This window comes from Crinia signifera, chromosome 8 (assembly GCF_055691185.1).
Source record: "Crinia signifera chromosome 8, ASM5569118v1, whole genome shotgun sequence".
In the NCBI taxonomy this organism is placed as follows: domain Eukaryota; kingdom Metazoa; phylum Chordata; class Amphibia; order Anura; family Myobatrachidae; genus Crinia; species Crinia signifera.
In genome coordinates this window covers 161,854,778-161,880,305 of record NC_139224.1, presented here as the reverse complement: position 1 = coordinate 161,880,305, position 25,528 = coordinate 161,854,778, and the positions used below count along the sequence as shown (strand labels likewise).

The 25,528-nt window shown below is 48.5% G+C and overlaps 1 protein-coding gene and 1 non-coding gene across 3 annotated transcripts in view; both read right to left on the bottom strand.

Moving 5' to 3' along the window:
• USP24 (ubiquitin specific peptidase 24) overlaps positions 1-25,528 on the bottom strand; it is a 130,115-nt gene that overhangs the window by 35,578 nt on the left and 69,009 nt on the right. For both annotated transcript variants that reach the window (XM_083157587.1, XM_083157588.1), the window contains exons 47-51: positions 14,025-14,144; positions 13,192-13,409; positions 12,903-13,027; positions 5,598-5,739; positions 4,668-4,815 (exon numbers count right to left, since the gene is read on the bottom strand). In XM_083157587.1, coding sequence (XP_083013713.1) covers positions 4,668-4,815; positions 5,598-5,739; positions 12,903-13,027; positions 13,192-13,409; positions 14,025-14,144 — 753 coding nt within the window. The remainder of the gene's footprint in view (positions 1-4,667; positions 4,816-5,597; positions 5,740-12,902; positions 13,028-13,191; positions 13,410-14,024; positions 14,145-25,528) is intronic.
• On the bottom strand, positions 808-926 carry LOC146034729 (5S ribosomal RNA). Its single transcript, XR_014460133.1, has one exon. It is a non-coding gene; the product is annotated as a 5S ribosomal RNA (ribosomal RNA).

The window sequence follows — 25,528 nt, the reverse complement described above, 5'->3', positions numbered from 1 at the left end:
GAATCCGTTCTATGAGAATGAAAGACCATGAAGGGCGATTGACCTGACAGAGCCTGCCGGGCAGACACCCAGCAGCAACGGTCAACAGGAAAACCGTTGTCCCAGTTAGCCTGTAAAGAGCCCTAAAGGGCCTAAAGAATCAGAGAAAGATTTTATCAAACCACCATGTTTGTAACAACCAGAGGTTGGATCTGCAGGACCCCCTGCCAGAATGAGCGGAGATCGTACCACAAAGCTCATAGGCTGTGGAATGCAAAGGAGAGAGCCGAGCCCTGTTCCTTTAAAGAAAACAGGCGGAGGCCAGCCCCCACTACTTCTACCGAAAGGACAAAACCCTAGACAAACGGTAAATTCTGGGATTGAATTGAATCCCGTGGCTCTTAATAAGGTTGTCTTAACAACCCTGTGAGCAGTTCTGGCCCCAGAGGCAGACAGATAAGAGAGACCCCTAACAGGGTTCACAGATCCGAGAACCAGATTCTCCTGGATTAAGGTGCCCCCACCTCCACTTTTAATGTACAAATTACTTTGAGGAGGAGCAAAAATGGGGAAAAGCCTACCTCCGAACGAATAGCCACTGGACTGACATAACAGAGCGTGGACTCTGTAACCTGCAGGGTCTCGAGACCTGGACACATACAGGGTGACCTGGTAAATGTGAAGCAAAGCCATCAATCCACCATTGGTCCACCCCAATGGCCTACCAACCACAGGAACACCTCCGAAGGGAGGGTCCATCTGCCGGTATAGTTTTGCCAACAAGGCCGGGATCTTGCGCTGCACCCATTGGAAGAAGCGGGAGGCCTAAGCCTACAGCACCTGGTATTCCCAGACGGTCTCCCATCCAAGTACTAACCAGGCCTGACCCTGCTTGGCTTCCAAGATCAGACGAGATCAGGCGTGTTCAGGGTGGTGTGGCCGTAGGCTCATAGCCAGGCCCACTCAGAGTGTCACCCTAGTGGTTGATAACAAACCACCCTTTTTGCATCACCCGACTGGACCTGCACAGGGTGACCTAGAAACCAAGGTTCTACCTTGCAGAAATCCCACAGGACTGTCTTTTTCACTTAGGTTTCAAGACAGAAGCATCTTTTCCATAATAGCATTATCCAGTCTATGCCTTAAGATGTACTGTTGCGTGTATAAAACACGGATTTACCAAAAGGATCAGTTTTGGTTATAATGTATGTAGATACATTAGAAAACAAACAGGAAACTATATCGAACCGCTGTTTGAATGTAAGAAGCGAGAATGCTGACCTAGCACCGCTATATATACATACACACATATATATATATATATATATATATATATATATATATATATATATATATATATATATTGTGTATGTACATGTATATATATATATACACATGCACATACACAAATGCCTACAAACATAAACATATGCATTCATGTACCCCTATACAATAGGTCGTACAGATTAAGAGGCAACATATTGGTATATAGCATATGGTGGCGCTGAAATGAACAAGGCCGTCAACATTGGCAACCAGTAAAACTTCTACCAAAGTGAGATTGCGTCCCTGAAGGGATGCATAGTCAAGGCCATATTAGCTTTTAATTATAAAAGCTACAGCCAGTGTTACTCCGCTAACATAACTTAAAGGAGAACTAAAGAAATGACAAACCGAATTGTTTGTGGGAGAAAACGGGAGTACCTGGAGTAATCCCACGCAATTACGGGGAGAATATACATAAACTCCACACAGTTAGAGTAATGGCGTTGTTTGAATGGAACCCATGTTATCTACAACAGCTGGTGTTCCCATGTGATCTCAAACTGAGATTGGGCATATCCAGTGTGTTATGAATATAGATTGACATCAGTGCCGTGAGGTAGTAATGTTAACCATTACACAGTTCGTACTGCACCTCCACAGCTGCATCTCCCAAAAATGCTACCCCGCTGGGGTGCAAGGCTACTAGAGGCCTGGAGGAATACTAAGTCAAATTATCTCAAATGTGCGATCTGCATGCTACATGCATGTGATCCTAATGTAAATCCGACTACATAGTCAGATCCCACACTGGATTGTATTGTGCGTACACACCACAACCAGCTCTGTATGTGACAGTGCAATGTTCAGACTTCCAATGACCAGGAATACCGAAGGTTATCCTGTGGAGAAATTACACTTCAGAGTCCACCGTTGGTGACGTTTGCCATAGTGCCCTGTCAGAACATGAAATAACCCCTGGTATTGTGGGGACTGAATCCTTATGGCCGTGCGCCTTGTCTACTTAAGAGACGGGAGCGTTGCTGATTGAGCTATTGCTCTATTAGGGTAAAACAGGCCTGGACTATGTTCCGACAGGGTTTAAAAGTTAGCAGAGGTGTCTTACACTAAGTGTCTGGACCAGAACTGTAATGGCTGCACACACTGTGATTTTTTAATTGACTTGCTATGGAAAACTTTGCTAACTCATGAGTTAGTAACATACAAGTCATGCTATCTGCATTAGACATTGCTGCCCTTGCCTTTGATTAATGGAGTGACCTCTGTGTCACTCTGATAGCAGGGACTTCCTGCTGTCCTCTGTATGACCTAGCTGGCAGCAAACTGTCCCCCCATAAACTGTAATCTGAGAACACAGTATCTTTCTGGAAGAAAGCAAGAAGGGGTTTTATTTTGTCAGCCAGCAGATACACATTGCACAATTAGAGGCTTATTGCAGAAATCTAACGATCTCTATGTCACAGAGGAAAAATACATCAGGGAAGTCCACAGACACATGCCTCAGATGACAATGTAAACTGAGTTATACACTTTCCACCTGACAATATATACACTACACACACACAGGGAGAGAGAGTAGGTGTAGGTAACCAGAGATAGAATCACTGGATAAGAGAGACAGTATAAGGAGATGAGCTGCCACAGGCCAATCAACAACACCATGGTATATAACACAGGAGTGCTATGACCTAATTTACATACAGCCCAATACTGTCCCACTATGCTCTAAACCCCACTGTCTGAACACAGAACCTGGGGGAGCAGCTGCATTCAATATGCAGTTAATCAGGACAAGCTTGAGCACAGCCCTGGCATTAGTAGTCAGGAGCCTCCAGCAGCGTGCAATGGCGGCAAGTATGTTAAAATGACCGCCAGAACCGCATGATAGCTGGGAAAGTACCATGGACTCCGTCCTTACAATGGCGTCCCTTTTTAAAAGGGTAGCCGCGCCATCAGGCTATACTCATATGCCCAGGCTGGCCGGTGGTACTTGGGCCAGCCTTGCAATGTGTGCAGGACACCAATATAGGAGTTCCTGTGTCACTATCGCTGTCCTCTAAGTTGTACAAGAGGCAGCTAAACTGGTACAGCTAACACCTATACTTCTGACATGCAGTGATGGTGTTAACACAGTTATGAGACATAGCACAATGCAAATAATAAAGTGGCACTGAGCTCCGCAAAGCACAAAGGCCGGCAGGAGCATAAAGTACTGTACCCTGTGCTCCAGTAGGAGAGGTACAGGGGAGATTTTCCCATATGGCCTGGCAGTGAAGAGATGGAACTCCAGACTGGCAAAGTGCTCTCTGTGTCCTTCTTACACTTGCAGCAGGCAGGCAGGAAGAGATCAGGGCTGGAAACCACGTGGGTACATCCTAGCTCCTGTCTCCGGGAGAGGGGCTGTGTGAGGAGAGGCTCCCCCCCCCTACTAGCAAATGGCCACCGGGATTAAATGACTCATGTGGCGCCGGTAAAATGGCGGGGATCCGGCGCTTGCCGGGCGGCCCCGCTTACCGACGCCACTGCCCACACTCAAAGTCTCCCTGGTGGTCCAGCGAGACAGAGTGCACAACACTACGAGAGGCGGCGGTTCTGCCGCTTGCTAGTGCAGCCCGGCGATCCCCCTCGCCGAGCTGCTCAGCCGCCATTAGAAATGCGCACGCGCGCGCTCCCAGCGGGGAGCGCGTTACCTGTAAGCGGTGCTCACCGCTGATGTCCCGGTCCCCGTCGCGGCTGTGCTCTCCAGTGCTTCAGAGCCAGCCGAACACCTCCGCTTGTGGGAGCCACGTGGGTGGTGTTGGGCTGCCGGGTCCCGGGTGATGGAGCGCAGTGCAGGGGTCTAAAAGAGACCCCCGGCGCTGCTGCTCTGTCACTGACTCCAGTCAGTGTAAAAATAAGAATAAAAAAAAAAAAATTAAAAACGAAGTTTAAGCTGCTTTAACAGCAGCCCTTTCAAAATGCGTGTTGGCTCCTGCCAGCACAATCAAAACTGAAAGTAAGCTAGCCTAGGAGGCGGGGTAGAGGAGGGAGGAGCCAGGGCTGTCTCTGGGCAGTCCAGAAGTTTTATCCTTTCTGGTGCTGGAAAGGTCGTGACCTCACTCTCTACCCAATGTAATCCCTCTGGCCCCTGACGTCTGCCGCAGAAGAAAACACATCAGTCACCCACGAAACAAAGCGGATCCTCAGGAAGGTCTGTAGGTCTCATCTGACATATACAACACTAAGCACATATAAATAGAGTACAATTCCAATGGATTTAGGGTATGTCAACCATTATATATTTGTTTACATTAATGGCTCTTCTAGAGAACACAATCTGCGTTTTATGTGTAGCGAGTCTTTAAGCTGCAGAGATTCCCTGCTTCAGTAACACACGTTTAACACTGCTGGCCCCATCTGTATACCTGGTATATCCTGAGCGGCATCTTCTCCACAAACAGACCTTTCTTCTCTCCCTTCCTAACCAGCTTGGTAAGAATAGAGAGGCGATCGTTAGGCCTGTGCGGCCGGGGGGAGGACTGGGGTGAAATGTCAGGAGATGATGGAGCAGACCTAGAACCCAGAATGGCGCAGATTAAAAACATTCAATCATTTTTACTAGGAAAATATACAAAATGCACTTGGGCGAGTGCCGGATGAGCAGTCAGCAGGAAACCTCTGATCAATCTACAATCCTACAGGGCAAACAGTGTACTAATGAATCAATAAAACACTTTGTAAATGGATATTACTGAAACCAGCCTCGGTTAAAAGCCAAAATGTTCATTGTTTGGGAATGATTGGACTGGGTAAAAGTTCCATGCTGAATAAGTCTGAGAGACGCTTCATCTACAAGTTACTGCTTGGTGAACACCAGCGAAGACTACACAGTTGTTCCTCTTGACCACTAGAAGTGTCCATGTCAACTACAAAAACCAAATTTTTTCTTTCCACGCCAAGGTACATTTTAGCCCAAATCCGCCTAAAAAGAATTACCTCCATTTAAAATCACTCTGGAGGGGAAAACATTAAATTTACCAAAGACGATTTTGCAAGCAAATCTTCATAAGCCCCTTGTCTGAGGTCACAGAAAAAAAAAAGAAAGAAAAAAAAAAAGAGTTCAGAGGGATGTTCCTAAGCCTCTCTGCTCACTACATTATATGCTAAGTGCCATGATATCTGTGTCAGCAACCTAACACTGAAACATCAGCAGCATTAACAGTAGCAGGAAGAAATAAACCAACAAGAAAATGCAATTACCAAAGAGATACGTTTAAAACCTAGAAAGTTATAAACATAGAAACATACAACAATGGAGTTCAAGACTTTAGTCACTAATGGAAGTAAATACGTACAGCGTGAGATCCTCAGCCTCCTGGCGCACCACGCTGACTCTGCTTTTCTTTGGTAAAACCGGAGAGTTCTGGTCAGACACGCGTTGATAGAATAGCATGTAGGCATTCCAGTATCGCCGACGCACATCAGGGTAAGGGTTGGCTGCGCAGAATAAAGGCCTAAGTCAACAAATATAGATGCCTAGTACTGCTGATGTTATTATAACCACACAACATAACGGCTATCCATTGTCAAACACCTTTTACTAAGCAACATGAAATATTACACAATGGGGCAGATGTATTAACCAGCGTTAACGCTAGTTAACTGGGGGGGGGGGGGGGGATTACTTTTCCCTAACGTATTACTAGCACACCTAATGTTCGGTACACTTGGCGGGGCTGTCCTCTGCAATCCCCCCCAGTGATTAGCGGCCGGGCAATGTATAAACAGCCGCCAAGGAGTTGTCCTATCCCCCACTGCCGGGACACTAGCCCTGCTGCTGGCTCCGGGCTGCGCTAGAGATCTTGCGATAAAAGCGAGATCTCATGCATGCCCATTACAGCCGTCAGGGGGGGGGGGGGAAGGTGCAGGGCTGCCTGGGGCGCCGATAAGGAGAGCAGTTAATGCCGGGCATAACGGCTCTCCTTATCGGCTGGGGATTGTTTATACTGAACGGGTGCCCGCTTCTCCACGTTATGCAGGAGAATCGAGACCCATTATTTTAAAAACGTTTTGGCCACCATCATACATCTGACAAAATTACAGTTACGTTTCAAAACTTAAGCCCACCAAATAAAATGCACCAATCACAGTACACAGTGAAATGTTAAGTGCTTAAAAAATAAAAATAAAAAAATGAGTCCCATTGCTGGTAATAAAAGTAACTAGCAACATCACTGAGACTTAATACTGGTTCTGCCCGCTAAATGGCAATTTGCGCTGTGTGCAAGACATATCTCTAACATCTTCCTGTGACCAATGGCACATTCATTGATAAATAAGGCCTAAATAAAGGGATTTTTGTAAGAACTTACCGTTCGAATCCCTTTCTCTGATATGGTCCTGGTGACACAGCTCAACACTGGGATGTAGGAGGGTCCGAAGGAGCCAGGCACCTATCCTAAAGTTTTAGAGGGTAGGCTCCTCCCCTACTGCATCCCTGGACTCTTCAGTTCATCTTTCAAAGCCACTGGAATACATTAACTCAGTACAAACGCCTGCACATATTATATGCACATTTTATAACAGAAAACTGTTAACTTTTAACCATTTTAACATGAACATCATGAAACTTCTGGCATACTTACTGAGCGTAAGGGAGGGATCGCTGTGTCACCAGGACCATATCAGAGAAAGGGATTCGAACGGTAAGTTCTTACAAAAATCCCTTTTTCTCTTTCAATGGTCCTGGTGACACAGCTCAACACTGGGACGTTCCAGAGCCGGTCCTTTGGGAGGGTACGCTCAGGTCTGCAGCTCTCAGCACTGCTCGCCCGAATGATGCGTCCTCCGACGCGAACTCATGGAATCTATAGAATTTGGCAAATGTGTGAACAGATGACCAAGTGGCAGCTCTGCAAACCTGCTCAGCTGTGGCCCCATGTCGAACCGCCCAAGAGGTGGCAACTGACCTGGTGGTATGCGCATTTATTTTGGCCGGTACTGGTCTACCCACTTTGGTGTATGCAAAGGCTATCACAGACCGCAACCACCTAGCAATAGTCTGCTTAGATGCAGGCCAACCAATCTTGTGTACGTCATACAATACCAACAATGTGTCAGTCTTCCTGACACTCTTCACTCTGTCCACATATATGCGTAAGGCACGCACAACATCCAAAGTTCTCAACTTGTCCCTTTTCTTAGAACCCTCTGGGGGTTGAAACACAGGTAGAACTATCTCCTGATTTAAATGGAAGGTAGATACCACCTTCGGTAAAAACTGAGGCACTGTTCTTAAAACAGCCCTGTCATCATGAAAAATTAATAAAGGAGATTTACATGACAAAGCTCCCAATTCTGAAACTCTTTTAGCAGATGCTACTGCTAACAAAAACACTAGCTTCCACGTAAGAAACTTAAAGTCAGCCGACCTTAAAGGTTCAAAAGGTGCCTTTTGAAGGCATTCCAAAACCAGTGATAGATCCCAAGGTGCTACTGGTTGTTTGTATGGAGGTTTCAACCTGGATACTCCTTGTAAAAAGGTTTGAATTTCCGGCAAAATGGCTATCTTTTTCTGGAAATAGATGGACAAGGCCGAAATCTGCACCTTCAGTGACTGAAGGCTTAGGCCCGATGAAAAACCATCTTGTAAGAATTCCATCATTCTTGATAGCTTAAAATGAGATGTATGAGCCTTTCTTCTCTCACACCATCGAATGTAAGTCTTCCAGACTCTATAATAATTTGCCGAAGATACAGCTTTTCTGGCTTTTATCATAGTCTGTACTACTGCCTCAGAAAACCCTTTTCTTTTCAAAATGGTGGTTTCAATAGCCAGGCCGTCAAAATCAATCGATCTGAATCCAGGTGATTGAAAGGGCCTTGTCTTAGAAGGTCTGGTCTCAGAGGTAGACGCCATGAGTCCACAGACAACCTCTGAAGCCTCGAGTACCAGGATCTCCTTGGCCAATCTGGGGCCACTAAGATCACTGGAACCTTCTGCCCCTGTATTTTCTTCAGAAGTCTCGGTAACATTGGTACTGGTGGGAATGCATAAAGGAGATCTCCCTGCCAGTGAATAGTCATGGCATCCACTGCCTCCGCTAGTGGATCCCTTGTTCTGGCATAGAACCTGGGCACTTGACGGTTGATCCTGGATGCCATCAGGTCCACATCCGGAGTTCCCCACATCGAAGTGATTTGGTGAAACACCTGAGGGTGTAAGCTCCATTCCCCTTCCTTGAGCTCCTCCCTGCTCAGGAAGTCGGCTTCTATATTCTCTATTCCTGGGATGAATATAGCCGATACAGCTGGAACATTCTGTTCCGCCCATAGGAAGATTCTGGATACCTCCCACATGGCCAATCTGCTGCGTGTACCTCCCTGGTGATTCAGATACGCCACAGCTGTGGCATTGTCGGTCTGAATCCTCAAAGGGAGGTTCTGTAACCTGTCTCCCGCCAAGGAAATGACTTTCCAGACAGCTCTCAGCTCCAAGATGTTGATTGGTAACGCTGATTCCTCTGCCGTCCACAGGCCCTGAAGCCTGAGATCCAGGACTATTGCCCCCCAGCCCCTGAGACTGGCGTCGGTAGTTACTATCAACCAGTCCCAGGTCTGTAATGACCGACCCCACTGAAGGGAATCTACTTCTGTCCACCATTTCAAAGATTCTCGGGTGTCCGAAGACAGCACTATCATCTCGGATTTCATGGTCAAAGTGTTTCCTGACCAAGCTGACAAAATGTTCCATTGGAACCTCCGAGAGTGGAACCTGGCAAATTGAAGCGTCTCGAATGACGCCACCATCTTCCCCAGGAGCTTGAGGCACCTCCATACTGAAATGCTCTGAGCCCTGAGAATCTCCTGGACTAGGGTGACCAGATCCCTGGCCTTTACCTCCGGGAGGAATACCCGATGAAGATGGGTGTCCAGTATGACTCCCAAGAATTGGAGCCTTTGTGACGGTACCAACTGAGATTTTTGCAAATTTAAAATCCAGCCGTGAGCCTGCAAAAAACTGATGGCCTCTGCCAAGTGACTCTGCAGCATGGCTGCTGACTCTGCTTTGAACAGGAGATCGTCCAAATAGGGTATTACTGTGATTCCCCTGAGCCTCAGCACCGCCGCCATTACTGACATTATCTTTGTGAATACCCTTGGCGCGGTTTCTAGCCCAAAGGGTAACGCCCGGAATTGTAAATGCAGGTCTCCTATGGCAAACCTCAACAAGGTCTGATGTTCCGGGTGTATAGGAACGTGCAAATATGCGTCCTGGACATCCATGGACGCCAAAAATTCTCCCTGGTCCAGACTCAGGAGTACTGACCGTAGAGACTCCATTTTGAAATGGTCTACCCATAAATGAACATTTAGAGACTTCAAATTTAGTATTGGTCTGAAAGACCCGTCTGGTTTGGGCACCAGGAACAGCGTGGAGTAAAAGCCTTTCTTCCACTCTGTCTTGGGGACTAGTGTCACCACCCCTTTTTCCAAAAGGGAGTGCGCTGCTCTCACAAGAGCTGTACGCAGCCGTGCCTCCTTTGGTAAGGATGTGGGAATGAACCTCTTCGGAGGTGGCCCTCTGAAAGGGATTTTGTAATCCTGTGTTATGATGTCTAGCACCCAGGCATCCTGGTCTAGAGAAGCCCAAGCGTCCCTGAAGAGCGTGAGACGCCCGCCCACTTTTGTCACTGTCGGGCAAAGCCCCTGACAGTCATGCAGAGGGTTTATCCTCTCCTTTATTGGCAGGCTTTTTGTGAAAAGAGCCAAATTTTGACTTTTGTGTCTTGCCTCTAGAGGGCTGAAACCTTCCCCTGAAAGACTGTCCTCGAAAGGACGCACCACCTCTAGGGGAGGGCCGAAAGGACGGCTTAAAAGCAGAAAATCTGGACGTCTGCTTTGCTGAGGAGGCCGGCAGGAATGTACTTTTGCCGCCTGTGGCCTGTTTTATAATCTCCTCTAATTCGGTACCAAAGAGTACCTTTCCTTTGAAGGCTAATGTTTCCAGAGCCTTCTTGGACTCATTGTCTGCTTCCCAGGCTTTTAGCCAAAGCACTCTCCTGGCATTAATGGAGACTGTGGACACTCTGGTTGCCATTTTAATAGCTTCCTCCTCTGCTTCAACTGCATATTCTGCTGCTGCCTTAATCTTTTCTGCCAGCAGTAATGCACCCGGGTCAGCCTGCAGCATGGTGCATAATTCACCAGCCCACTCTATCATGGCCTTAGAAACCCAGGCTGAAGCAATAAGGGGTCGTAAGGTAAACCCCACCCCTTCAAAGATAGCCTTGAGGTTTCCCTCCAGCTTTTTATCCACAGAATCTTTAAAAGCTGCACCGCCCTGTACTGGTAATACAGTAGCCTTGGACAAACGTGCCACTGAAGCGTCCACAACTGGGACCTTTTCCCAGAGCTCCGCATGAGACTGGCATGGGGTACAGACTAAGGAATCGCTTAGGCATCTGAAGCCTCTTATCAGGAGTTTTCCAAGCCCCTTCTAACAATTCCTGTAACCCCTCATCTGAAGGAAAAGTAACAGCCTCCTTCCGCTGTCGCTTAAAAACACCTTTAACAGGAGTCTTATCCTCCACAGTCAGCTTTAAAGCCTGCTTCACAGCTATAATGAGATCCTCTATACCAGCAGCAGAGTTCTCATCCAAATCATCACCCTGATCCCAGGGGATGTCAGTATACTCTCCTTCCTCTTCATCTACCACAGTAGTTAAGGCATAAGACCTTCTAGGGGTCCCTGCCACATCATCCATTTTGTCCAGCATTTCACTGAACCTGTTAATCCCTTTTGCAGTATCCTGCATCACCTGGATAAGTGCAGGATCTGCCTGGGTAAGAGGCAAGGAGCCAGACGACTGCTGAGATGATGGCATAGGTCTCTGTGATTCTACCAGCCCATCACTCTGCCTGTCCAAAAGCTGCACCAAAGCGTTTACTGACCTGCCTAGGGCCCTGGCCCACGCAGGTTCCATATGCTCTGCCCTATGGGGATCACTGCCCATGGGTCTCACATCAGCGCAAGTAATACATAAGCCCCCCTTGGCCATCTGCTCAGGGACAAATTTCTGTGTGCAAACATTGCACGCGCTCAGTGCATTAAGGGCTCCCTCCCCCAAAACCACAGCCTGATGCTCAGACATGACGCAAGTGATAAATGTATATCTATCAGTATACACAGTGCAAACAATGTACAAGCGTTTATACAGAGGCAATGCACCCAATCACTTATCTGTCTGTTGGTTTCAACTGCGGGGAAGCGATGCCCAGGAAATCCAAGTCACTCTGCCAGGATCAGTAAGCCAGCTCAGCTCCGCTGCAAGCGTTCTGAAAGGCGCCAAAGTCAGAGTGAAGGAAGAGACCACAGGTCCCTGCTGCTGCGGGGTCCGTGACCTTTTGGCGCCAACCACCCCCAGCAAGCCGCTCCTTAGGTAGGATTTCCTAGTTCCAGTGTCTCCCCCTCAAATGGGGATCACTTGGAACATGCCTGTCACAACGCTGCTGTCCTCTCATCTAGGAGCTCAGCGTGTAAGCTCCGCATAAAATGGCCGCCGCCATCACGGAGCGCCTGTCCCCCATGATCCCCACCTAAGCGTGGAGCCGGTTTCAGGGTACTCCGGAGCCCAGGCAGCCTTTTAGAAAAGGCTATAAGCGCTGCACAGGGGGACCAGACAGTGTCTCCCCTGTGCACAGTGAGCTGACAGGACGCGCTTCTGTCAGCTCCTGCTGCGCAAGCAGTGTGAGGATTCACTATGAGAATCCTCACACTGTGCCTACCTAGCTAGGGTAAAAGTTAATAAAATAATAAAAATCCCCTAACTACTCTAATTCTTCGGCTGCTCCTGCAGCCCTTTAGAATAGCACCCACTCCAGTGGGCACCTAACACGAACTGAAGAGTCCAGGGATGCAGTAGGGGAGGAGCCTACCCTCTAAAACTTTAGGATAGGTGCCTGGCTCCTTCGGACCCTCCTACATCCCAGTGTTGAGCTGTGTCACCAGGACCATTGAAAGAGAAACACTGATTATATTAAATAAAAACTATGAATCCACACGTTAGAACAGCATACCTCCCAACTGCACAGATCTTGAAATCGGTACCTGCCGCGCTGAATGCGCAGTCAGTCCGAAAAGGGGGTGAGGATAAGGGAACGGTGGGGTTTTGCGTAAAGGGGGCATAGTCTAGTCTCGCAACATTTTTGGGAGTGTGCCCAGAGCTCTCCTAGCGACTGGGCAGCCCTCGCCACCCCTCTACCCTGCACTGAAGAGATGCCGTGCGCAGGCTCTCAGAGCAGTAGTGATCTCCAGCTCCACCCCCGCCCATAACCGGGACAGTTGGGAGGTGTGGAACAGTCAGACTTCTGTTACAGAATTACAACACGCTCTTCTGAATTCACAATTCAATCGCTTCTGAAATCTTCTGCAATTCTGATTATACATCTTTGTAGGATATGTAATCTGTCACTCATTTCATCTGATGAAGTTGTGAGCTTCTAATCAATGAAACGCATCACTGATGGTATGTGGGACCACTTAACCATCCTGAGCTAATCAGAGTTTACCTAAACTGCCTAATCCAAACCTTTTTTGCTGCAAATACTTGGCAGAAAGTAATATATAAGGTATCCGTAAGATCAAAGAAACAACTTACACTGATCGTAAACCTTTGGTCTGTACTCTCCACCAAAGCATTCGTATTCAATGGTCTCATCATTAAGATCAAACTCCTCTACGACTGTATCGTTAAATTTGTACCATTTGCTTTTCCCACAGGTCCTGCATCAAAAAACAGGTTACGATGTTACAGTGAAACAAACTTTGCTGTGGCAACGCCAACGTAATCTTCACCCGTTCTGCACAATAGTTAATTGTCAATATAAAAACATAATCCAGTGTTCTTTAACATATGTGCGCCCCCTGGTGGAAGGCTCCGGAATTACCTGCGGTCTTTAATGAAGGAATAATAGTGTCCGGCGTGAGCCTGACCACTGTGTACGATCACTCCGACTAACTCATAGTTCTCCGTAGGCGCGACCTTCTTCCGCGGAGACCCTCCGCTGGGATCCGCATGTCTTCCGTTTTCGCCCACCTCTGAGGAGGAATCCTGCCGAGCCATGCCAGACACTGTGTACGGTTCCATATTTAACATCCACGGGAACTAGAACAGAATGGAAAGCACTTGGAAGGACATACGTAGATAACGTTTGTCCACTTTTGACTACAACCCTCATTAAGTTATACGAACAAAGGACATTACATGGCAGAATGTAAAAGAACATGGTCAATGTATTTAAAAAATGTTTAGGAAATGGGATGCGGTATAACTTCTAAACATAGATCCCTCCTGTAGCCTAACCCAACCAACCCTCTGGGTTCCTGTGGAATGTTGACATTCTGCTGATTACAATACGTTCACACAAACTGGACGTGTACGGAGAACGATGACTGAGAAAATCGTTGGGCTGAAAGTGCGTACACACTGAGCGGTTTTCGCCCGTTATAGGAATTTTCCCCGGCGTGGATGGCTTTTGAGCAGGACACTATGGAAAGCCATCCACCCCGTAACACCAGCAGATGAGCGGCAGGGCCAACGATGATATGGGAGTACGCATAAGCGATCATCGCTCATCACTGCCCCGTACATACTGAGCGGCTTGCAGTCGCCTTTACCGTGGATGCATTACAAGTAACATATACTGTCACTAGAGGGCAGCACAGAATCATGCGAGTGACACCTGTACAACCAGAGCACACCACCAGACAAGATCCTTACCTTAATCTGTTCATCATACTTGATAGATCGGCCACTTTCCCAGTCGAATCCAAATCTCATCAAATGAATGACGAGAACACTGGGCAGAGACTTAATGCAAGTCCTCTTTACTGTTGTCCTCTGAAGCAAGAACAGAGAATAATGAATAAGACCACAAACTACATTCACACTAAGTAGTACGCCCAGAAATCTTGCAGGCTGAGCTGCACTGCTGGGGAGCACTGGCCTAGAAGAGTTCCGGGCTACACCACTTTCTTGTTGCGGTGATCGCAGCGGGCCGGAAATCAATATAATCAATGATATGCTTAAGCCCGCCCCCTAGATTCCTATTGGCCTGGCTTAAATGTATTATGCTGCTTCCTGGGCACAGCAGGATGGCAGGAAATCGGTGGTAATGCTGGGGATACCTGCTGGCGATTGGCGCTTGCAATCCCCGGGTGATTGCCCTTGCACTTGGCCCAAATGTAAACCCCCCCCCCCCCGTGCTGGTAATTCTATTAAAAACCAAAACAAAAAAGGGATTTTTGTAAGAACTTACCGTTCGAATCCCTTTCTCTGATATGGTCCTGGTGACACAGCTTCACATTGGGATGTAGGAGGGTCCGCAGGAGCCAGGCACCTATCCTAAAGCTTTTGGAGGGTAGGCTCCTCCCCTACTGCATCCCAGACTCCTCAGTTCAATCTTTCAAAGCCACTGGAATACATTAACTCAGTACAAACACCTGCACATATTATATGCACAATTTTAAATTTAACTTTTCAACCAATTATAACATGAAACATCATGAACACTGGCATACTTACTGAGCGTAAGGGAGGGATCGCTGTGTCACCAGGACCATATCAGAGAAAGGGATTCGAACGGTAAGTTCTTACAAAAATCCCTTTTTCTCTTTCAATGGTCCTGGTGACACAGCTTCACATTGGGACGTTCCAGAGCCGATCCTTTTGGGTGGGTACGCTCAGGTCTGCAGTATTCATCACTGCTCGCCCGAATGATGCGTCCACCGACGCGAACTCATGGAACCTATCGAATTTGGCAAAATATGAACAGATGACCAAGTGGCAGCGCTGCAAAACCTGCTCAGCTGTTGCCCCATGTAGCACCGCCCAAGAGGTGGCAACCGACCTGGTGGTATGCGCATTAATCCTGGCCGGTACCTACCAACTTTTGTATATGCAAACGCAATAACAGAGCGCAACCACCGAACAATGGTCTGCTTAGAAGCAGGCCAACTAAGTTTGTGTATGTCATACAAAACCAGTAAAGTATCAGTCTTTCTGACACTCTTAACTCTGTCCACATAAACGCGCAAGACGCGCACAACATCCAAATTCCTCAATTTGTCCCTTTTCCTAACAACCCTCTGGGGGTTGAAACACAGGCAGAACAATCTCCTGATTTAGAAGAAAAGCAGAGACTACTTTTGGTAAAAATCTAGGGATACTGCCCGAAAGGCAGCCCTATCATCATGACATATAAGGGAGGAAGACTTGTAGAACAAAGCCATCAACTCCGATATTTTTTTTTTTTTTTCTTGACGCCACTTGCCAACAAAATTACCAGCTTCCCTGAAAGGAAACTAAGGTCAACCGACCTTAACGGCTCAAAAGGCGCCTCTTTAAGGTACTCCAGAGCCAGAGATAATTCCCCTGGCGCTACTGGTTGGTTGTAGGGAGGTTTCAATAGATAAACCCCCTGCAGGAAGGTCTGTACTTCTGGTTCTAACGCAATCCTTCTTTGGAAAGAAAAATTGACACGGTCGAGATATGTACTCCGAGTGACTGAAGGCCTAACCCAGAGGAAAGGCCCTCCTGTAAAAAACTCCAACAATTTAGCCATTTTTTAAATCTCGATGTGTGTGACCTCTGTCTTACACACCACCAAATATAGGTCTTCCAGGCCCCAAAATAATTTACAGAAGACACTGACTTTCTGGCTTTCCTCATTGCGTTAACCGCCTCTGAGAATTCTATATTCCTCAAAATGGCGTTTTCAACAGCCAGACCGTCAAAACTAATCGAGCTGAATCCAGCTGGTTGAACGGTCCTTGTTTTAGAAGGTCTGACCTCAGAGGTAGACGCCACGAGTCCACAGAGAATCTCTGAAGCCTCGAGTACCAGGATCTCCCTGGCCAATCTGGGGCCACTAAAATTACTGGAATTGTCTGAGCCTGTATTGTTTTCAACTCTCTTGCCAGCATTGGAACTGGCGGAAAATCATAAAAAGGGGATTTTTGGTTCTTACCTGTAAAATCCTTTTTTCAGAGGCCAAGGTGGATGCTGGGGTGTGGGTATTCCGGGCTGGAGGTCCGGGCACCAAGGAGTAGAAACTTCTTGTGGCTAGTGCAGCCCCAGGCTCCGCCCCCCTAATACCCCTTCCTGTCCTCAGAGACCAGTTTTTAACTTTAACAAGCCGAGGAACAGGTATAGGAGAGGGGAACCATTCAACTTTTTGAACATTCAATCAACAGAACGCTAAAATGTGAACTATAACTAAGTAACTGCAAGATTTGGAGCGGTAGGGCGGGCGCCCAGCATCCACCTTGGCCTCTGAAAAAAGGATTTTACAGGTAAGAACCAAAAATCCCCTTTTTTCTTACGGCCAGTGGTGGATGCTGGGGTGTGGGACGTCCTAAAGCTGTGTCCCTAAGGGTGGGACCGCTCCCGAGCTGCACTGAGGGCACCTCTGCCAAAGGCCGCATCGGCCGAGGCGAAGGTGTCGAATCGATAGAATTTGATGAACGTGTGAGCCGAAGACCACGTGGCTGCCCTGCAGATGCTCTCCGCCGAGACCCCTGCCCTCAGGGCCCACGATGCCCCCACAGACCTGGTGGAATGCGCCCTTATCGAATGCGGTACTGGTCGCCCCGCCAACAAGTACGCCTGCCTTATGGTAGACCTTAGCCACCTAGCCAATGTGCATTTTGAAGCAGGCCAACCCAGCTTCCGGGCATCAAAGAGAACAAAGAGAGAATCAGACTTTCTTATCTGTTCTGTTCTGGTCACATAAATTTTTAGGGCTCGAACAACGTCCAAGAAAACCTCGTTATCCTGCGAATCTGTGGTTGTACTATAAACTGGCACTACTATTTCCTGATTTATATGAAATCGGGATACAACCTTTGGGAGGTAGTCCAGTCTAGTTCTGAGAACTGCTCTATCTTCATGAAAGATGAGCAGTGGGGCCTTACAGGAGAGGGCCCCTAAATCTGATACTCTGCGCGCCGAGGCAATGGCTAGCAAGAAAATAGTCTTCAGAGTAAGCCATGAAAGAGAAACTGATTCCAAGGGTTCGAATGGGGCCTTCATCAAACTTTTTAGCACCAAAGTAAGATCCCATGGGTTTGCTGGTGGACGTATGGGAGGTTGTAGGTGAAGAGCTCCCTGCAGAAATGTATGGATTGTAGATGAAGTAGCGATCTTCCTCTGGAAAAGGACAGAGAGAGCCGACACTTGAACCTTCAAGGATGAATGGCTCAACCCCATGTCCAGGCCTGATTGTAAAAATCCTAGGACCCTATCCAACCTGTATAGCCTTGGGTTGAACCTCCTGGGTTCACACCAAAGGAAATACCTTTGCCAGACTCTGTGGTACACCCTAGCTGACGATGGCTTTCTTGCCGCCAGCAGCGTCTTAATGACTGTAGGAGGAAAACCTCTCCTGCTCAGGATCGACTCTTCAATAGCCACCCCGTCAAAGCCAGTCTGGCTAAGTCGGGGTGTAGGCACGGTCCTTGTGACAGGAGGTCTGGTCGGAGGGGCAAGGGAAACGGTGGTGCCTTGGCCATCTGTAGTAGGTCTGGGTACCATGATCGTCTCGGCCAATTCGGGGCCACTAGGATCATGGTCACCCTCTCTCTCTTGAGGCGTCGAAGTAGCCGGGAGATTAGAGGAATTGGCGGAAATGCGAACACCCTTTGAAACGGCCAGGGTGCTGATAGTGCGTCTACCAGACATGCCTGTGGGTCCCTTGTTCTGGCTCCGTACAGGGGGAGTTTTTTGTTGTGTTTTGAGGCCATAAGGTCGACCTGTGGCATTCCCCACTGGCTTGTCAGGATTGAGAACACTTCTGGATGGAGGGACCATTCCCCTGAGTGGATCGTCTGCCGACTCAGGAAGTCCGCCTCCCAGTTCAACACTCCTGGAATGTATACTGCCGACAAGGTGAGTAGGAATTCCTCTGCCCACAGCAGGATCTGGGTCACTTCCCGCATGGCTGCTCGGCTCCGGGTCCCCCCTTGATGGTTCACGTACGCGACTGCCGTCGCGTTGTCTGATTGTATTCTGACTGGTCTTCCGTGAAGAAGGGTTCCTGACTGTTCGAACGTCCGGGAGATGGCCCTTAGTTCCAGCACATTTATTGGCAACTTTGTTTCCTCTTGTGACCACCGGCCCTGGAATGACTGGTCTAGGGTCACAGCTCCCCAGCCTATCAGGCTGGCATCTGTTGTCACAATGATGTAATTGTGGCTTGCGAAGGACTTTCCTATCCTCAGATTGTCCGACAGCAGCCACCACTGTAGGGACTGTCTGACCATGTTTGATATGGTGAGGAACTGTCTTTTCAAATCCGTGTGTGATCGGTTCCAGCGGGACAACAGGGCCAGCTGGAGTGTTCGGGAGTGGAACTGCCCAAATTCCAGCATCGGAAACGTGGATACCAGTTTTCCCATTAGTGTCATGCAGAGATGCACTGACACTCTGCCTTGAGACAGAAACGCCTGGATTTGTGAGTGAATGTCCTGTATTTTCTTCTTGGGAAGAAAAACTCTCTGGGCATCTGTATCTATTAGTGCTCCCAGATGTATCATGGTGGATGAGGGAGTCAAGCTGGATTTCTTCCAGTTGATTATCCACCCGTGGGATTGGAGCATGTCCAGAGCAATCTGTAGGTGGTTCTGGATTTCCTCCTGTGATTGTGCTACTATTAGTAAGTCGTCCAGGTAAGGGAGAATTCGAATGCCTTCGAGGTGCAGGCGAGCCGCCATTACCGCCATGACTTTCGTAAACACCCGGGGGGCTGTTGAGAGCCCGAACGGGAGAGCACGAAACTGAAAGTGGCGATCCAATATCGCAAATCTGAGAAATCTCTGATGCTCCTGCCTGATTGGAATATGCAAATATGCATCTTGTATGTCCAGTGAGGTCATCAGATCTCCTGGTTCTAGGGTGCTTAGAATGGAGCTCAAGGACTCCATCCTGAATTTTGGTACCCGCAGGAACGCATTGAGTCTCTTGAGATTCAATATCGGACGGAAGGACCCATCTGGTTTGCTGACCAGGAACAGATTCGAATAGAAACCTGTCCCCCTTTGGGAATGTGGAACAGGTATGATCACCTTCTGTTCCAACAGAGTTGAGACTGCAGCCTCGAGGGCTACTGCCTTGAGCGGGTCTTGTGGGAGGCCCGTTGTAAAGAATTGTGTTGGGGGTCTGGAGCAAAAAGTTAGAGCATACCCTCGCGATATTAGATCCAACACCCAGGAGTCCGATGTGGAACCTGACCAGGTCTCCGCAAACTCCAGAAGACGGCCCCCCACCCATGGCACTTTCTTGGTGTGCCCGGCGTCAGGCCGCTGGCTTTTCAGCCTGTTTTGGGGCCTGGCGACGAGCTGCCCAACCCTGTTTGGGCTTGGACTTCTGCGTCTTTTGTGAGGGCTGTTGTGACCTAGTTGGCCAAGATCCTGTATAATGTGATCTGCCCCTGGAGGGACGAAAAAACCGAAAGGCCTGTTGCCTTGGTTTGGAGGTTCCTGTGGGCAAAAAAGCAGACTTTGAGGCTGCAATGGAAGTGACAATCTTGTCCAATTCCGCTCCAAAGAGAATGCCCCCTGTAAAAGGTAGGGCTTCCAAAGCTTTCTTGGAATCGTTATCGGCTTTCCAAGATCTGAGCCAGAGGGCTCTGCGTGCGGCCACAGATACTGCAGAAATTTTTGATGCAAATATTCCCGCATCCAACACACCCTCACTTAGGTAGGAACTAGCCTCTCTAATATTGTCCACAAAAGACAACAACTCAGATCTTTTAGTTCCCGACTGAAGGCCCTCCAGGAGTGCATCTGCCCAGTGCGCTATAGCTCTGGCTGTCCAGGCTGCCGAATAGCTAGGTCTAACTGCTGCCCCTGCATTAACGTATATGGACTTGAGAAACTGATCCAGCTTTTTATCAACTGGATCTTTCAAGGATGTTACATCAGGTATGGGCAGGGCAGTTGCCTTAATTAACCTGGTGACATGAGCGTCCACCTGAGGGGGATCATCCCATTTCTTGTGGCTATCTGGGAGGGGATAAAAAGATGAAATCCGCTTAGACACAAGAAATTTCCTGTTTGGATGCTTCCAGGCTTCTTCAAACAGATCATCCAACTGCTTTGATTGAGGGAAAAAAGCACTATCTTTCTTTTTGCGTTTGAACATTGGTTCAGTATGTACGCCCTCTGCAGTGGCCTGAGTATCCGGCTCCTTAATATTGAAAGTGAGCCGTATCAATTTAATTAAGTTATCTACTCTGGCTTGAGACATGTGATCCTCAGTATCAGTGTCCACTTCATCCACTATATCAATAGCATCCCCGTCCTGATCGTCTCCAGTTGTATTACCCTCATCATCATCTGTGTCCTGTAAAGGAGGCTGAGTTGCCTCACGCCTGGACGGTCTATTTGTACTAGACCCTGTCAGAACATTTTGTAGTGAGGATGAAACCTGCACCAAACCCTGGACTGACTGAGATAGGCCTGCTACCCAAGCAGGTTCTGGCTGGGGCTGGACTTGGGGAGCCGCTGCGGCAGCGGGGTTACGTGACGCTGCCAGCTGGGAAGCTAATTCCCTCATCGCAGAGGACAGGTCTGCCGCCCAGTCCGGTCTGCAGGGAACATCCGCATTGGGTTGCGAACTAGGCCCCGGCTGAGAGCAACGGTCACAGAGGCCTGTGTGGTTCTGCTCTGCACTAGCAAAATTTTCTTTGCACACTGTGCAAGTATATGCGTGCAACACTGGAGCGGGACCAGGCCTACGGGATTTCCCCTTTTCTGCCATGATATGTGTATGTATCCCAGTAAATTTGTAACCTGAGTTAACCAAATACACCAGTAATATTGTATGTGGGAATTGTCAGTCACTAAATAAAAAAATCAGTGAACTAATACTGCGCTCTCTTGTCAGATCTACAGAGAGAGATGTGGTATATGAATACTCACATCAACATAACAAACTGTGGAAAATAACAAAGACAGAAAAATTACACTGCAGTATTCAATCCCTCACACAACACAAACACACAGGATTCGGCACTTTGTTTCCTACACCTTCACCATATAAGTGAGGTGAGGATAATACAACCTGTCACTGATAACAGTGGAGGCAAAGGGGGGCGATTTCTTAAGCTCCTCTCCGTTTAGCAGGCAGGCAGCAAGTGAGCTAAAATGGCCCCCGCTGTGACACAGGGGGGAGGAGAGGAGCGCTCGTGGCGGGAACCCAGGACAGGCCATTGCCGCGAGCATGGGGGCGAAGTTATCTTGTACTCCGTCCCCTCCTGGAACCACCAGCGTAACTCCCTTTTCGCAGGGAGAGATGCTTACGCCAAAACCCCTGGTGGTCTAGCGGTTTCTCAGCATGAGCTGAGTACTGCTGCCAGGCCTCCGGCGGCGCCCCCTCCGCCGGCGGTGTGAGCCGCGATATCCGGCTCCCCTTCAAAGGGAAGCCGCTTACCTGTGCTTCTCCCGGCTGCAGCTCCCTCCAAGTGCCTGAGGTGTCTGGTGCGAGCGGCCGACAGGTCCGTCCACCAGACGCCGGGAGAGGTCTCTGCCGTCAGCCGCAGCAGCGCTGCGAGTCTGACGGCTGTGTTAAAAAAAAAAAAAAAAAAAAAAATAGAAGTAAACTAGGGCTAAAAATGCCCTCTCCTTAGCGTGGTGCCTGTTCCTCAGAGCACCAAGGAAAAAAACTGGTCTCTGAGGACAGGAAGGGGTATTAGGGGGGCGGAGCCTGGGGCTGCACTAGCCACAAGAAGTTTCTACTCCTTGGTGCCCGGACCTCCAGCCCGGAATACCCACACCCCAGCATCCACCACTGGCCGTAAGAAAAAAAAAGATTCCCCTCCCAGGGAATAGTCATGGCATCCACTGCTTCTGCCAGTGGATCCCACGTCCTGTCATACAACCTGGGTAACTGATGGATGAACCTGTATGCCTTCAGGTCCCTATCCGGGGTTTCCCCCTTATTGTAATCTAGTGGAATACTTTTGGATTCAGCCTCCATTTTCCTTCCATCAGTTTCTCCCTGCTCAGGAAGTCGGCCTCTATATTCTCCACTCCTGGTATGAAGATTGCTGATAATGCTAGAACATTCTGTTCCGCCCACAAGAAGATTCGGGACACCTCCCACATGGCCAGATTGCTGTGTGTGCCTCCCTGGTGATTCAGATACGCCACAGCTGTGACGTTGTCGGTCCGAATGCCTAAAAGGGAGCTCTTGTAATCTTTTCTCCCGCCAGAGAAAACCTCTTCCACACAGCCCTCAGTTCCAAGATGTTGATCAGTAAGGCAGACTGTAAAGTATCAGTCTTTCTTAACTTCTGGAGAATGCGAGAATCGATCTCGCTACCTCTCGCATGCTAAGCGAGCGCTCTACCATCTGAGCTAATTCTAAAGTCCACAAGCCCTGCAGACGCAGGTCCACGACTACTGCCCCTCAGCCTCTGAGACTGGCGTCGGAAGTGACTACCAACCAGCTCCAGGACTGCAGGAACCGAATCCCCCGAAGGGGATCCACCTCCATCCACCATTTTAGGAAGGATCGAGTTTCTGAAAACAACACCATTTGTTCTGACCTCATGGTCTGAGTGTTCCCTGTCCACTGGGACACTCTAGAGTGGAACCTGGCGAACTGTAACGTCTCGAAAGACGCCATCATCTTCCCCAGCAGTTTGAGGCACCTCCATACTGCTGTGCTCTGAGACCCTAGGATCTCCTGTACCAAGGCAGCCAGATCCCTGGCCTATGCCTCTGGTAGAAACACCCAATGCAACTGGGTATCCAGACCAATCCCCAAGAATTGGAGTCTCTGTGGCGGCACCGATTGGGATTTTTGTAAATTTAAAAGCCAGCCGTGAATCTGCAAAACCTGATGGTTTCTGCCAAGTGACTCTTCACTTGACTGCTGACTCCGCTTTAAACCGCAGGTCGTCCAAAAATGGAATAACCATGATTTCCCTAAGTCGAAGCACATCCGCCATTTCTGACATTATTTGGTGAATACCCTTGACGCTGTGGCCAGACCGAAAGGCAACGCCTGTTATTACAGGAGAAGGTCTCCTATTGCACACCCTGATGTTCCGAGTGCATAGGAACCTGCAAGTATGCGTCCTGGACCTTCATGGACGCTAAAAATTCTCCCTGGTCCCGGCTTAGCAGCACAGACCTCAGAGACTCTATTCTGAAATGGTCTACCCACAAATGGCTATTAATGCCTTTAAGTTTAGGATCAGCTAAAAGACCCGTCTGGTTTGGGCACCAAAAACAGAGTGAAATAAAAGCCTTTTTTCCCTCCGCTCTGGGGACCGGGACTACCACAGCCTTCTCTAAAGAGAATGAGCCGCTCCCAAGAGAGCTGCACGGAGTCGAGCCTCCTTTGGTAGTGGTGTAGGAATGAACCTTCTCGGTGTAAGAACTTTGAAGGGAATCTTTTAACCCTGGGTTATATTTCTAACCCCAGCGTTCCGGTCTAACAGTGCCCCTGCGTCTTTGAACAGTGACAGACGTCCCCCCTCCTTAAACACCGCCGGGCAAAACCCCTGGCAGTATGCGGAGGATTTTTCCTCTCCTTTGGTTTCTTATAAAAAGAACCCAATTTTTGACTATGGGGCCTTGCCCCAGGAGGACTGAGACTATCCCTTAAAAGACTGTTCTCAAAGGGACGCACCTCCTCTAGGGGAGGGCCGAAAGGATGGCCTTGATGTCTGCTTGGCTGCAGGGGTAGGCAGGAAAGTGCTTTTCCACCTGTGGCCTGCTTATTGATCTCTTTCAGTTGTAAACCAATAACAGCTTTCCTTTAAAAGCTAATGCCTCTAAGCATTTTTAGACTTGTTATCTGCCTTCCAAGCTATAAGCCAGAGCACTCTCCTGGCCTCCAGACACTGAGGAACTCTGGCCGCCATTTTGAGAGCTTACTGCTCAGCCTGAATCACATTTCTGCAGCAGCATTAGACTTCTCTGCCTAGTAACAACACACAAACAACAGTATGTCAACTAGAGCACAGGTCACTGACCCACCAATCCTGGCCTTAGAGACCCAGACTGAAGCCAATCAGAAGACTTGCTTGCTTGAAGGCTTGCACTGGTAGCACAGTGGCTTTTGACAAGTATACCACAGAAGCCTCTACCACTGGAACATTTTCCCAGAGGTCTGCATGATCCTCAGGCATAGGATACAGGCTTAACCATCTATTAGGCATCCAAAGCCTTTTGTCAGGGGTTTTCCAATAAATCTTGTAAACCCTTGTCTGCAGAGAGATATCATTTCCCTCACGCTGTCTCTTAAAAACAACCTTAGCAGGAGTTTTTTCTTCCCAGACAAATTCAATGCCTGTTTACAGCAGTAATCAAATCCTCTACCCCAGAGGGTGAGGACTCTTCAGAAACATCACCCTGAACCCAGGGTATGTCTGTGAACTCTCCCTCCTCATCAGCAGCTAATAATGGCACTGAATAAGACCTTTTAGGGGTCCCCCCAGAATAACCATAAAGCTTGTCAAGCAAGTAATTTAAACCTGCTGATTCCCATAGCAGTATCCTACATGACATGTAGAAGTCAGGATCTGTCTGGGTCCGAGGCAAAGAGCTGGACGGATTGCTGAGCGAATGGTCCTGGTCTAGGGAAATTACCAGCCATCACTCTTGCCTGTCCAGTAATGCACCAAAGCATTTTCCGACCTGTCTCAGGGACTTAGCCCTCGCAAGGTCCGATGCACTACCCTCTGGGGTTCACTCCCCATGGGTTTCACAGCAGCGCAACAAATACATAAGCCCCCCTTAGGGACAAATTTCAGTGTACAACCACTGCAAGCGCTCAATGCATTAAAGGCTCCCTCCCCCAAAACCACAGACTGTTGCTCAGACATGATGTTCTCAATAACACAGTCACAGCATTAAATGTACATACATTATATACAGTGTACTCAGTCACTTAGCTTTCTGTAGTCTTCAGAATGGGGAAAGCGAAGCCCAGGAAATCCAATCACTCTGTCAGGATCTGTAAGCCAGCTCAGCTCCGCTGCAAGCGTTCTGAATGGCGCCAAAACAGAGTGAGGGAAGGGACTAAGTCCCTGCTGCTGCGGGGTCTGTGACTTTTGGCGCCAACTACCCCCAGACAGCCGCTCCCATTGTAGGATCTCCTCGTTCCAGTATCTCCCCCTCAGCTGGGGACCACTCGGAACATGCCTGTAACAACACTGCTGTCCTCTCATATCAGGAGCTCAGTGTGTAAGCTCCGCAGAAAATGGCCGCCGC